General features: G+C 46.2%; 1 protein-coding gene across 1 annotated transcript in view; it reads left to right on the top strand.

The window, feature by feature from the left end:
* Window positions 1–13,393, top strand: part of aste1b (asteroid homolog 1b) — a 33,034-nt gene extending 19,641 nt beyond the window's left edge. The window contains exons 5-8 of the mRNA XM_061983258.2: window positions 4,463–5,334; window positions 9,415–9,646; window positions 11,309–11,498; window positions 12,821–13,393. Coding sequence (XP_061839242.1) covers window positions 4,463–5,334; window positions 9,415–9,646; window positions 11,309–11,498; window positions 12,821–13,112 — 1,586 coding nt within the window. The 3' untranslated portion in view covers window positions 13,113–13,393. The remainder of the gene's footprint in view (window positions 1–4,462; window positions 5,335–9,414; window positions 9,647–11,308; window positions 11,499–12,820) is intronic.
* Window positions 13,394–14,025: the final 632 nt, after the last annotated feature.

Raw genomic sequence — 14,025 nt, forward strand, 5'->3', positions numbered from 1 at the left:
AGTAGAGTTTTAACTTGCACTTACAGATGTAGCGACCAACTGTCGTTACTGACAGTGGTTTTCTGGAGTGTTCCTGAGCCCATGTGGTGATATCCTTTACACACTGATGTCGCTTTTTGATGCAGTTACCGCCTGAGGGAACGAAGGTCACGGGCATTGCCGCTTACGTGCAGTGATTTCTCCAGATTCTATGAACCTTTTGATGATATTACGGAGCGTAGATGGTGAAATCCCTAAATTCCTTGCAATAGCTGGTTGAGAAATGTTGTTCTTAAAGAATTTTCTCACGCATTTGTTGACAAAGTGGTGACCCTCGCTCCATCCTTGTTTGTGAACGACTGAGCATTTCATGGAAGCTGCTTTTATACCCAATCATGGCACCCACCTGTTCCCAATGAGCCTGTTCACCTGTGGGATGTTCCAAATAAGTGCTTGATGAGCATTCCTCAACTTTCTCAGTCTTTTTTGCCACTTGCGCCAGCTTTTTTTGAAACCTGTTGCATGCATCAATTTCCAAATGAGCAAAAAATAACAAAGTTTCTCAGTGTGAACATGAAATATCTTGTCTTTGCAGTCTATTCAATTGAATATAAGTTGAAAAGGATTTGCAAATCATTGTTTTTATTTACCATTTACACAACGTGACAACTTCACTGGTTTGGGGGTTTGTATATACCAGGGGTCGGCAACCTTTACCAGTCAAAGAGCCATTTTGACCAGTTTCACAAATTATAGAAAACAATGGGAGCCGCAAAATTTTTTGAATTTTTAAATGAAATAACACTGCATACAAAGTTTTTTTGTGTGCATTGTGCTATGTATAAACCAGGGGTCTCAGACACGATGCCCACACCTTTTTATGGAATTTTTAAGCTGGTGCGGCACGCGGGTTTTAAATGACTAGCAGTTGTCAGCGTCATGTGTGCCGTGTTGGTACAGCATATAGCACCCACTACAATCAGCGTGCCTGATCAGCCACATTTTGAATGGGGCTTCCGCTTGCTCACGTAGGGGACAGCAAGGCATAATTGGTCAACAACCACACAGGTTACACTGACGGTCGCGGTATAAAAACAACTTTAACACTCTTACTAATAATGCGCCACACTGTGAACCCACACCAAACAAGAATGACAAACACATTTCGGGAGAACATCTGCACCGTAACACAACATAAACACGACAGGACAAATACCCAGAATCCCATGCAGCCCTAACTCTTCCGGGCTACATTATACACCCCCGCTACCAAACCCCGCCCACCTCAACCGACGCACAGAGAGGGGGGGGGTTTGGTGGTAGCAGGGGTGTATAATGTAGCCCAGAAGAGTTAGGGCTGCATGGGATTCTGGGTATTTGTCCTGTTGTGTTTATGTTGTGCACCGTAACTCTGGGTGGGCATGTAATCCGCATGCCCACCCAGAGGCTCCCCCGACAGATCCTCTATGACCAACTCCAGGAAGGCTGTAGGTCTCCTGGGGGTCAGCGGAAACGCTACAAGGACCACATAAAAACCCTCCTGAAGCGCTGTGCTATCCAGCCTTCCGCACTGGAAGTCTTGGCTGCTGATCGCCACACCTGGCGCAACTGCAGTCACGCCGGCATTGCTCATCTCCAGGTGCAGACCACTGAGAGGAGAAAACAACGTTTACCATACCATACCATACCAACTTTATTTATGAAGCCCTTTAAAAACAAGCACAGTTGAAAAACAAAGGGCTGTACACCACAAAGAAAGAGAGGCAAAAGGACAGACTAAAAAATAACATTTAAAACAGAAATAGAAATACACAATTAAAAAGCAAATATAAATTACCCTAAGAACAGTTTGTTAGATAAAAACAGTTTAAAAGTTAAAAACAGTTCAAAAAGTTAAAAGCTAAAAACAGTTCAAAGTCTCATGCTGGGTTAAAAGCCAGTGAATAAAAATGGGTTTTAAGAAGGGTCTTGAAAATAGCCAAAGAAGGGGCCTGTCTCACATGGAGAGGGAGATCGTTCCAGAGTTTGGGACCCGCAACAGAGAAAGCTCTGTCCCCTCTGAGCTTGCGCTTTGTTTTGGGTACCTCCAGGATCAGCTGATCAGCTGACCTGAGGGACCGGGTTTACAGCGACATCAGCGCGCTGCAGGGGCCCCCCCTCTCAAGCGTGGACTACATCTGCCCCACATGTGGCAAACCATGCGGGTCGCGCATTGGCCTGCACAGCCACATGCAATGGCATATACGAAACCCCCCTCAATAACCCATTACTGGAGCAACCTCATCATCGTAATCGATGGACAGCCACAAGCAATGTAGCCCGGAAGAGTCAGTGCCGCATGGGATTCTGGGTGTTTGTTCTGTTGTGTTTATGTTGTGTTAAGGTGCAGATGTTCTCCCGAAATGTGTTTGTCATTCTTGTTTTGGTTTTGGTTCAAAGTGTGGCGCATTATTAGTAAGAGTGTTAAAGTTGTTTTATATGGTCATTGTCAGTGTAACCTGTGTGGCTGTTGACCAAGTATGCCTTGCTGTCACGTACGTGTGCAGGCAGAAGATGTACAGGTAAAAGCCAGTAAATAAGAATATTTTGAAAAACTTGATTTATTTCAGTAATTGCATTCAAAAGGTGTAACTTGTACATTATATTTATTCATTGCACACAGACTGATGCATTCAAATGTTTATTTCATTTAATTTTGATGATTTGAAGTGGCAACAAATGAAAATCCAAAATTCCGTGTGTCACAAAATTAGAATATTGTGTAAGGCTAATACAAAAAAGGGATTTTTAGAAATGTTGGCCAACTGAAAAGTATGAAAATGAAAAATATGAGCATGTACAATACTCAATACTTGGTTGGAGCTCCTTTTGCCTCAATTACTGCGTTAATGCGGCGTGGCATGGAGTCGATGAGTTTCTGGCACTGCTCAGGTGTTATGAGAGCCCAGGTTGCTCTGATAGTGGCCTTCAACTCTTATGCGTTTTTGGGTCTGGCATTCTGCATCTTCCTTTTCACAATACCCCACAGATTTTCTATGGGGCTAAGGTCAGGGGAGTTGGCGGGCCAATTTAGAACAGAAATACCATGGTCCGTAAACCAGGCACGGGTAGATTTTGCGCTGTGTGCAGGCGCCAAGTCCTGTTGGAACTTGAAATCTCCATCTCCATAGAGCAGGTCAGCAGCAGGAAGCATGAAGTGTTCTAAAACTTGCTGGTAGACGGCTGCGTTGACCCTGGATCTCAGGAAACAGAGTGGACCGACACCAGCAGATGACATGGCACCCCAAACCATCACTGATGGTGGAAACTTTACACTAGACTTCAGGCAACGTGGATCCTGTGCCTCTCCTGTCTTCCTCCAGACTCTGGGACCTCGATTTCCAAAGGAAATGCCAAATTTGCTTTCGTCAGAAAACATGACTTTGGACCACTCAGCAGCAGTCCAGCTCTTTTTTTCCTTAGCCCAGGTGAGACGCTTTTCGCGCTGTTTCTTGGTCAACAGTGGCTTGACACGAGGTATGCGGCAGTTGAAACCCATGTCTTTCAAGCGTCTCTTGGTGGTGGATCTTGAAGCACTGACTCCAGCAGCTGTCCACTCCTTCTGAATCTCCCCCACATTTTTGAATGGGTTTTTTTTCACAATCTTGACCAGGGCGCGGTGATCCCTATCGCTTGTACACTTTTTCTGACCACAGTTTTTCCTTCCCTTTGCCTCTCCATTAATGTGTTTGGACACAGAGCTCTGAGAACAGCCAGCCTCTTCAGCAATAACCTTTTGTGTCTTTCCCTCCTTGTGCAATGTGTCGATGGTTGCCTTTTGGACAGCTGTCAAATCTGAAGTCTTCCCCATGTTTGTGTAGGCTTCAGAACTGGACTGAGAGACAATTTAAAGCCCTTTGCAGGTGTTTTGAGTTAATCAGCTGATTAGTTTGTGGCACCAGGTGTCTTCAAAATTTAACCCTTACACAATATTCTAATTTTGTGACACACGGAATTTTGGATTTTCATTTGTTGCCACTTCAAATCATCAAAATTAAATGAAATAAACATTTGAATGCATCAGTCTGTGTGCAATGAATAAATATAATGTACAAGTTACACCTTTTGAATGCAATTACTGAAATAAATCAAGTTTTTCTAAATATTCTAATTTACTGGCTTTTACCTGTATATTGTATAACAAGTGTTGGGCTGGCACGCTGTTAATGGAGATTATAGAGGGCGCCAAATGTTGTACCATCATGGCAGGCCCTTATTATAGCCGTAAGGGTGAAAATCGGTGAATATTAATCCCGGGAGTTTTCAATGAGAGGCACTGAAATCCGGTAGTCTCAAGGGAAGATTGGGGGGTTCAGCAAGTAAGCTGCTGAGCCGCATCAGAGTGATCAAAGAGCCGCATGCGGCTCCGAAGCCGCGGGTTGCCGACCCCTGGTATATCCATACAGCTGCACTTCAAAACATTGATTGATTTATTTTCCTACAGGTGGATACATGCCACTCAACTTTTTCCAGTGGACCAACCTCAGCGGGAAAGCGTCCCAGCGCTACATTCCAGCCCGGTGCTACAACACAAGCGTTCTGTGCCGGTGCTACGGCGGACTGAACGTGGATTTACTGCCGCTCTGCGCTGTTCTGACCGGCAACGACTACGCCACCCCGAGAGACGCCGATACCCTCCTGGCGCTCATCGACGCCAGCGTGTTGGGGAGGAACGGCGGCAGAGGGAAAAGTAAAGCCCCCTCGTCCCGCATCGACGTCTTGCTCCGCTGGCTGTCGTCTTTTGCCGGTTCCGCCGAGGCCTTGGCGGAGGTGAGCCGGCTCATGGGAGCAGGCGGGCTGAGTTCCCAGCTGCAGGCGGGCATGCAGGAGTACCATGTCCGCCCTCAAAGCCCCCTGGCAGGCTGGTTTTCCCCACGCAAGGCAGCACCAGGAGGGCAGAAGTCGCCATTACCCGAGCGGTTTTTGCACGCGGCGGCTCAGGGGCTTTTAGCGCCCCTTGTGGTCGACGCTGTGGTCACGCGCAGAGTGCTGCTCAACCCGCAGGTGGAGAACAGCAAACAGCCCAGCAGCCACTGTAGCGCCAGAGCGATACGCCAAGCCATATATGGGATACTACTCCTCCGGGGGGGTTCTGTTCCAGACGGTCTGACCCAGACCGGGGGAAAGGGTCCCGGTAGAGTTCTACCCACTCCACATGAAGGATTTGGCATCGATCAAGCCCACGGCCCGCCAACACACGTGTCCAGCACTCCCGTGTTTGTGGAGGAGTTGGATCGACTTAACCTCGGCTTGAAGAAAAACCGAGTGCAGGCTCTGCTGCTGAAGTCACATCTACACCTGGACACACTGACCCAGGTAAATCACATCTACACCTGGACACACTGACCCAGGTAAATCACATCTACACCTGGACACACTGACCCAGGTAAATCACATCTACACCTGGACACACTGACCCAGGTAAATCACATCTACACCTGGACACACTGACCCAGGTAAATCACATCTACACCTGGACACACTGACCCAGGTAAATCACATTTACACCTGGACACACTGACCCAGGTAAATCACATCTACACCTGGACACACTGACCCAGGTAAATCACATCTACACCTGGACACACTGACCCAGGTAAATCACATTTACACCTGGACACACTGACCCAGGTAAATCACATGTACACTTGGACACACTGACCCAGGTAAATCACATCTACACCTGGACACACTGACCCAGGTAAATCACATCTACACCTGTACACACTGACCCAGGTAAATCACATCTACACCTGGACACATTGACCCAGATAAATAACATCTACACCTGGACACACTGACCCAGGTAAATCACATTTACACACTGACCCAGGTAAATCACATCCACACCTGGACACACTGACCCAGGTAAATCACATTTACACCTGGACACACTGACCCAGGTAAATCACATTTACACCTGGACACACTGACCCAGGTAAATCACATCTACACCTGGACACACTGATCCAGGTAAATCACATTTACACCTGGACACACTGACCCAGGTAAATCACATTTACACCTGGACACACTTACCCAGGTAAATCACATTTACACCTGGACACACTGACCCAGGTAAATCACATCTACACCTGGACACACTGATCCAGGTAAATCACATCTACACCTGGACACACTGACCCAGGTAAATCACATTTACACCTGGACACACTGACCCAGGTAAATCACATTTACACCTGGACACACTGACCCAGGTAAATCACATCTACACCTGGACACACTGACCCAGGTAAATCACATCTACACCTGGACACACTGATGCAGGTAAATCACATCTACACCTGGACACACTGACCCAGGTAAATCACATTTACACCTGGACACACTGACCCAGGTAAATCACATTTACACCTGGACACACTGACCCAGGTAAATCACATTTACACCTGGACACACTGACCCAGGTAAATCACATCTACACCTGGATACACTGACCCAGGTAAATCACATTTACACCTGGACACACTGACCCAGGTAAATCACATCTACACCTGGACACACTGACCCAGATAAATCACATGTACACCTGGACACACTGACCCAGGTAAATCACATCCACACCTGGACACACTGACCCAGGTAAATCACATCTACACCTGGACACACTGACCCAGGTAAATCACATCCACACCTGGACACACTGACCCAGGTAAATCACATCTACACCTGGACACACTGACCCAGGAAAATCACATTTACACCTGGACACACTGACCCAGGTAAATCACACTTACAAACCCTGTTTCCATATGAGTTGGGAAATTGTGTTAGATGTAAATATAAACGGAATACAATGATTCGCAAATCCTTTTCAAGCCATATTCAGTTGAATATGCTACAAAGACAACATATTTGATGTTCAAACTCATAAACTTTATTTATTTTTTTGCAAATAATAATTCACTTAGAATTTCATGGCTGCAACACGTGCCGAAGTAGTTGGGAAAGGGTATGTTCACCACTGTTACATCACCTTTTAACAACACTCAATAAACGATTGGGAACTGAGGAAAGTAATTGTTGAAGCTTTGAAAGTGTAAATCTTTCCCATTCTTGTTTTATGTAGAGCTTCAGTCGTTCAACAGTCCGGGGTCTCCGCTGTCGTATTTTACGCTTTATAATGCGCCACACATTTTCGATGGGAGACAGGTCTGGACTGCAGGCGGGCCAGGAAAGTACCCGCACTTTTTTTTTTTTATGAAGCCACGCTGTTGTAACACGTGCTGAATGGTGCTTGGCATTGTCTTGCTGAAATAAGCAGGGGCGTCCATGAGAAAGACTGCGCTCAGTTCCAAAACCTTTATGTACCTTTCAGTATTAATGGTGCCTTCACAGATGTGTAAGTTACCCATGCCTTGGGCACTAATACACCCCCATACCATCACACATGCTGGCTTTTCAACTTTGCGTCGATAACAGTCTGGATGGTTCGCTTCCCCTTTGGTCCGGATGACACGATGTCGAATATTTCCAAAAACAATTTGAAATGTGGACTCGTCAGACCACAGAACACTTTTCCACTTTGCATGAGTCCATCTTAGATGATCTCGGGCCCAGAGAAGCCGGCGGCGTTTCTGGGTGTTGTTGATAAATGGCTTTCGCTTTGCATCGTAGAGCTTTAACTTGCACTTACAGATGTAGCGACCAACTGTATTTAGTGACAGTGGTTTTCTGAAGTGTTCCTGAGCCCATGTGGTGATATCCTTTAGAGATTGATGTCGGTTTTTGATACAGTGCCGTCTGATGGATCGAAGGTCACGCTCATTCAATGTTGGTTTCCGGCCATGCCGCTTACGTGGAGTGATTTCTCCAGATTCTCTGAACCTTTTGATGATATTATGGACCATAGATTAGAGATGCGCGGTTTGCGGACACAACCGCGGAGTCCGCGGATTATCCGCGGGTCGGGCGGTTGAAATAAAAAAAAATTAGATTTTATCCGCGGGTCGGGTCGGGCGGTTGAAATTAAAAAAAATTAGATTTTAAATAGATTCAGGCGGGTGGCAGTTAAACCAATTGGTAAATATATATACATAGTTAAATGTTGTTACCCACATACGAAAAACGAGCAGGCGCCTGCAGCATATGCCACAACAGAAGAAAAAAAAAAAAAAGATGGCAACGCCGGCAGCAAACGTGGTACGCGACAAACTAAAAAAGGGAATACTAAAGACCAGGGGAAAAAAAGGCCAGAAAAGTTCAGCGTGGACTCATTTTTATGAGGTTGTAAATCAGGACGATAGTAATGCTGGCTACGTGATTTGCAAGAGCTGCGACGCTGTTTATGTCTACGACAGTCACAAAACCGGGACATCTAACATGGTGCATCACATTTGTGCAAAACCCCGAACCTCCACAAACACCCTGAGCATGAGCAGTTTCGTCCGCCGTGATCCCAGAAGAGTGCCACAGGATGTTAAAACAAGATAGAACGCAGCTGCCTGCAGCAGTTTGAGTGGCGCGAGCGCGCTTGGAGGTGCGCTCAGCGCGGCTCCCAGATGATTGCGCACTGGTGTGCGTCTGGGCCGTGACAGCGTGGCACGCATTGAATGTCTGTGCTGCATTGGATCAGTCTCCTTTCTTTAACAGGCAAAAGCTTTATAACCTCACTAATGCCTTGCATCGTCTATATTAGATATATAACAACGGGCGGGTGCGGGTGGGTGCGGTTTTGATTAAATGTTAGATCGGGTGGATAGCGGATGGTTGACGACTTTTGTGATGCGGTTGCGGATGAAATAATTGCCTATCCGCGCATCTCTACCGTAGATGTTGAAATCCCTAAATTTCTTGCAATTGCACTTTGAGAAACGTTGTTCTTAAACTGTTTGACGATTTGCTCACGCATTTGTGGACAAAGGGGTGTACCTCGCCCCATTCTTTCTTGTGAAAGACTGAGCATTTCATGGAATCTACTTTTATACCCAATCATGGCACCCACCTGTTCCCAATTAGCCTGCACACCTGTGGGATGTTCCAAATAAGTGTTTGATGAGCATTCCTCAACTTTATCAGTATTTATTGCCACCTTTCCCAACTTCTTTGTCACGTTTTGCTGGCATCAAATTCTAAAGTTAATGATTATTTGCATAAAAAAAAAATGTTTATGAGTTTGAACATCAAATATGTTGTCTTTGTAGTGCATTCAATTAAATATGGGTTGAAAATGATTTGCAAATCATTGTATTCCGTTTATATTTACATCTAACACAATTTCCCAACTCATATGGAAACAGGGTTTGTACACCTGGACACACTGACCCAGGTAAATCACATTTACACGAAAACCAGGGCAAAATGTTTGTCAAAAACCCGAGTCACCACTGTTCTACATTTCTCACTTTACCTTTACTTTTCCTTCCAACTGTCCAGGAACCTGTCAAAGTTCGTCTCAATGCCCTTTTCGAGGTCTTGCGGGTCAACCAGTCTGCTGTGGCTAACATCCCCCCACATTTGAGGCTGGTGGTTGCAGTAACAAGCTTCTGGCTCCAGGAGGCTGTACCCAAGCCTTCACAACCCCAGACCCAGGCCTTGATCCTTGGGATGGTCTATGGAGAGTTGGTCTCGATAGACCAGAATGGAGCCACCCACTACCAACAATCCGGTCAGTTGGTTAACATGCATATTTAATGTTTAGCATATCAACACCTGTACTAGGGTTAGCATGTACAAAACCCAAAAGCAGTGAAGTTCTCACGTTGTGTAAATGGTAAATAAAAACAGAGTCCTTTTCAACTTATATTCAATTGAATAGACTGCAAAGACAAGATATTTAATGTTCGAACTGGTAAACTTTGTTATTTTTTGCAAATATTAGCTCATTTGGAATTTGATGCCTGCAACAGGTTTCAAAAAAGCTGGCACAAGTGGCAAAAAAGACTGAGAAAGTTGAGGAAAGCTCATCAAACACTTATTTGGAACATCCCACAGGTGAACGGGCTAATTGGGAACAGGTGGGTGCCATGATTGGGTATAAAAGCAGCTTCCGTGAAATGCTCAGTCATTCACAAACAAGGATGGGGCGAGGGTCACCACTTTGTCAACAAATGCGTGAGCAAATTCTTTACGAACAACATTTCTCAACAAGCTATTGCAAGGAATTTAGGGATTTCACCATCTACGGTCCGTAATATCATCAAATGGTTCAGAGAATCTGGAGAAATCACCGCACGTAAGCGATGATATTACGCACTTTCGATCCCTCAGGCGGTACTGCATCAAAAAGCCACATCGGTGTGCGAAGGATATCACCACATGGGCTCAGGAACACTTCAGAAAACCACTGTCAGTAACTACAGTTGGTCGCTACATCTGTAAGTGCAAGTTAAAACTCTACTATGCAAAGCGAAAGCCATTTTATCAACAACACCCAGAAACGCTGGACCCGAGCTCATCTAAGATGGACTGATGCAAAGTGGAAAAGTGTTCTGTGGTCTGACAAGTCCACATTTCAAATTGTTTTTGGAAACTGTGGACGTCGTGTCCTCCGGACCAAAGAGGAAATGAACCATCCGGACTGTTATAGGCGCAAAGTGTAAAAGGCAGCATGTGTGATGGTATGGAGGTGTATTAGTGCCCAAGACATGGGTAACTTACACATCTGTGAAGGTGCCATTAATGCTGAAAGGTACATACAGGTTTTGGAGCAACATATGTTGCCATCCAGGCAACGGTATCATGGACGCCCCTGATTATTTCAGCAAGACAATGCCAAGCCATTTGTTACAACAGTGTAGCTTCATAGTAAAAGAGTGCGAGTACTAGACTGGCCTGCCTGTAGTCCAGACCTGTCTCCCATTATAAATGTGTGGTGCATTATGAAGCCTAAAATAGCACAACGGTGACCCCCGGACTGTTGAACAACTTAAGCTGTACATCAAGCAAGAATGGGAAAGAATTCCACCTGAAAAGCTTCAAAAATGTGTCTCCTCAGTTCCCAAACGTTTACTGAGTGTTGTTAAAAGGAAAGGCCATGTAACACAGTGGTAAAAATGCCCCTGTGACAACTTTTTTGCAGTGTGTTGCTGCCATTAAATTCTAAGTTAATGATTATTTGCAAAAAAAAAATAATGAAGTTTTTTAGTGTGAACATTAAATATCTTGTCTTTGCAGTCTATTCAATTGAATATAAGTTGAAAAGGATTTGCAAATCATTGTATTCTGTTTTTTATTTATCAGAGGAGTAAACCTATATAGCGATATAGATTTCAGGCCACATCCCTAATGGACACGTGAAGAAATATGTCAACGTTGTGCACAAATCTAGTCCCACAGCTCAACTGGTCTGCAGAGCGCGGCGTACTAGGTTGGCTGGACCAACACCGGGTGAAGTCCTCCAGACAAGGCATGCCCGTCGCAGCGGCTCACAGTTTCAGCCAATGGCAGGCCTGCCTGTGGAGTGCAGCGTGTCTGAATCAGCTCTTATTGCTGCCATTGCCTGAGCTGCCCCTCGCATAGTAAGTGCAACTGACCATTTACAGTGTAAAATGATTTGCAAACGTGTCTCTCAATTTGTGTGTGTGTAATCTAATTCACGTGTGTGTGTATGTGTATTAGAGATGCGCGGATAGGCAATTATTTCATCCGCAACCGCATCAGAAAGTCGTCAACCATCCGCCATCCACCCGTTTCTAACATTTAATCAGAACCGCACCCGCCCGCACCCGCCCGTTGTTATATATCTAATATAGACGATGCAAGGCATTAGTGAGGTTATAAAGCTTTTGCCTGTTAAAGAAAGGAGACTGATCCAATGCAGCACAGACATTCGCGTGCCACGCTGTCACGACCCAGACGCACACCAGTGCGCAATCATATGGGAGCCGCGCTGAGCGCACCTCCAAGCGCGTCTCGCTGCCGGCGACGGCCGGGTATGGGCCCAACGCTCCAGCGCCATCCATTTTCAGGGCTAGTTGATTCGGCAGGTGGGTTGTTACACACTCCTTAGCGGGTTCCGACTTCCATGGCCACCGTCCTGCTCTCTATATCAACCAGGGTGAGCCCCACCCCTTTCGTGAGCGCACTGCGCGCGGAGTGACCCCTGTTACGAGCCCCCGGCAACAGGGGTGGCGGGCAGGTAAGCTGCGCGGGCGGAGCGCGCGGAGTGACCCCTGTTACGAGCCCCCGGCCACGGGGGTGGCGGGCAGGTAAGCTGCTTACCTGCTGCGCGTGACGCCGGCCGCGGCGAAGGCGGACGAGGCGGGGTGTCGGTGCGGTGGGCGCGGTGGTGACCCTGGACGTGCGTCGGGCCCTTCTCGCGGATCGCCTCAGCTACGGCTCCCGGTGGGGCCCTCTCGGGGGAAGGGGCCTCGGTCCCGGACCCCGGCGAGGCATCCCTTCTCCGCTCCGTAAAAGTGTCCATCTCTTTTCTTTTTTTCTTCTTCTGTTGTGGCATATGCTGCAGGTGCCTGCTCGTTTTTCGTATGTGGGTAACAACATTTAACTATGTATATATATTTACCAATTGGTTTAACTGCCAACCGCCTGAATCTATTTAAAATCTAATTTTGTTTTATTTCAACCGCCCGACCCGACCCGACCCGACCCGCGGATAAAATCTAATTTTTTTTTATTTCATCCGCCCGATCCGTGGATAATCCGCGGACTCCGCGGTTGTGCCCGCAAACCGCGCATCTCTAACACACACAGATTGAAATGTGTGTTTGCTAATCATGTTGCTCCAATAATACGTCCATAGATGACTTTGTTGGCAGCAGGCGTGTGCACAGTGCATTTTCTGTAATCTTTCCTTTTTTTTTTCCTGGACATTTTCCATCAGTTTGTTCAGCGGCACCATGGCACACGGTCTCCTCGGCTACCTGAAAGGGGGCGGAGCGGCCGAGATCCTCCTGCCCGAGTCGTCCTTTTCCGGGCACCTCTACTCGACACTTTTACACGCCGTGAGAAACTGCAGCTCCAAGGCGCGCGCTCCTTCAGCGGGACCAGGGCGAGGCCGAGGCGCGGCGCCAGGAAGAAGAGGGAGAGGAGCGGCGGCACCAAGGAGAGGAAGAGGAAGGCGAGGGAATGACCAGGTCAGGAACAGGTTTGCAGTTTTAGACATCAACGAGTAATGCCCATAAATGGTGTGACCAAACGGGACCTAATATGAAACTAATTTTGTAGTTTTGATGGCGGAGTCGCTCCAATCAACATTTTGCATGAATAAGTGAAAAGTCAATTAACGAATGACAAGGTGCTCCATGTGCAAAACTTATTCCCAACCTGCAGAATATCATGGCAAATTTACCCGGTGCCATGTACATTTTAAAAATATTATTGAACAATTTATTTCCCATTAATTTATTTTAGTAGAAAACATCTTATTCAATTCAAGCTTGATGAAAAAAGTACAGTGGGGCAAAAAAGTATTTAGTCAGCCACCAATTGTGCAAGTTCTCCCACTTAAAATGATGACAGAGGTCTGTCATTTTCATCATAGGTACACTTCAACTGTGAGAGACAGAATGTGAAAAAAAAATCCAGGAATTCACATTGTAGGATTTTTAAAGAATTTATTTGTAAATTATGGTGGAAAATAAGTATTTGGTCAATAACAAAAATTCAACTCAATACTTTGTAATATAACCTTTGTTATCAATAACAGAGGTCAAACGATTACTATAGGTCTTTACCAGGTTTGCACACACAGTAGCTGGTATTTTGGCCCATTCCTCCATGCAGATCTTCTCGAGAGCAGTGATGTTTTGGGGCTGTCGCCGAGCAACACGGACTTTCAACTCCCTCCACAGATTTTCTATGGGGTTGAGGTCTGGAGACTGGCTAGGCCACTCCAGGACTTTCAAATGCTTCTTACGGAGCCACTCCTTCGTTGCCCGGGCGGTGTGTTTGGGATCATTGTCATGCTGGAAGACCCAGCCACGTTTCATCTTCAAAGCTCTCACTGATGGAAGGAGGTTTTGGCTCAAAATCTCACGATACATGGCCCCATTCATTCTTTCCTTAACACGGATCAGTCGGCCTGTC

The sequence above is a fragment of the Nerophis lumbriciformis genome, linkage group LG21 (assembly GCF_033978685.3).
Source record: "Nerophis lumbriciformis linkage group LG21, RoL_Nlum_v2.1, whole genome shotgun sequence".
In the NCBI taxonomy this organism is placed as follows: domain Eukaryota; kingdom Metazoa; phylum Chordata; class Actinopteri; order Syngnathiformes; family Syngnathidae; genus Nerophis; species Nerophis lumbriciformis.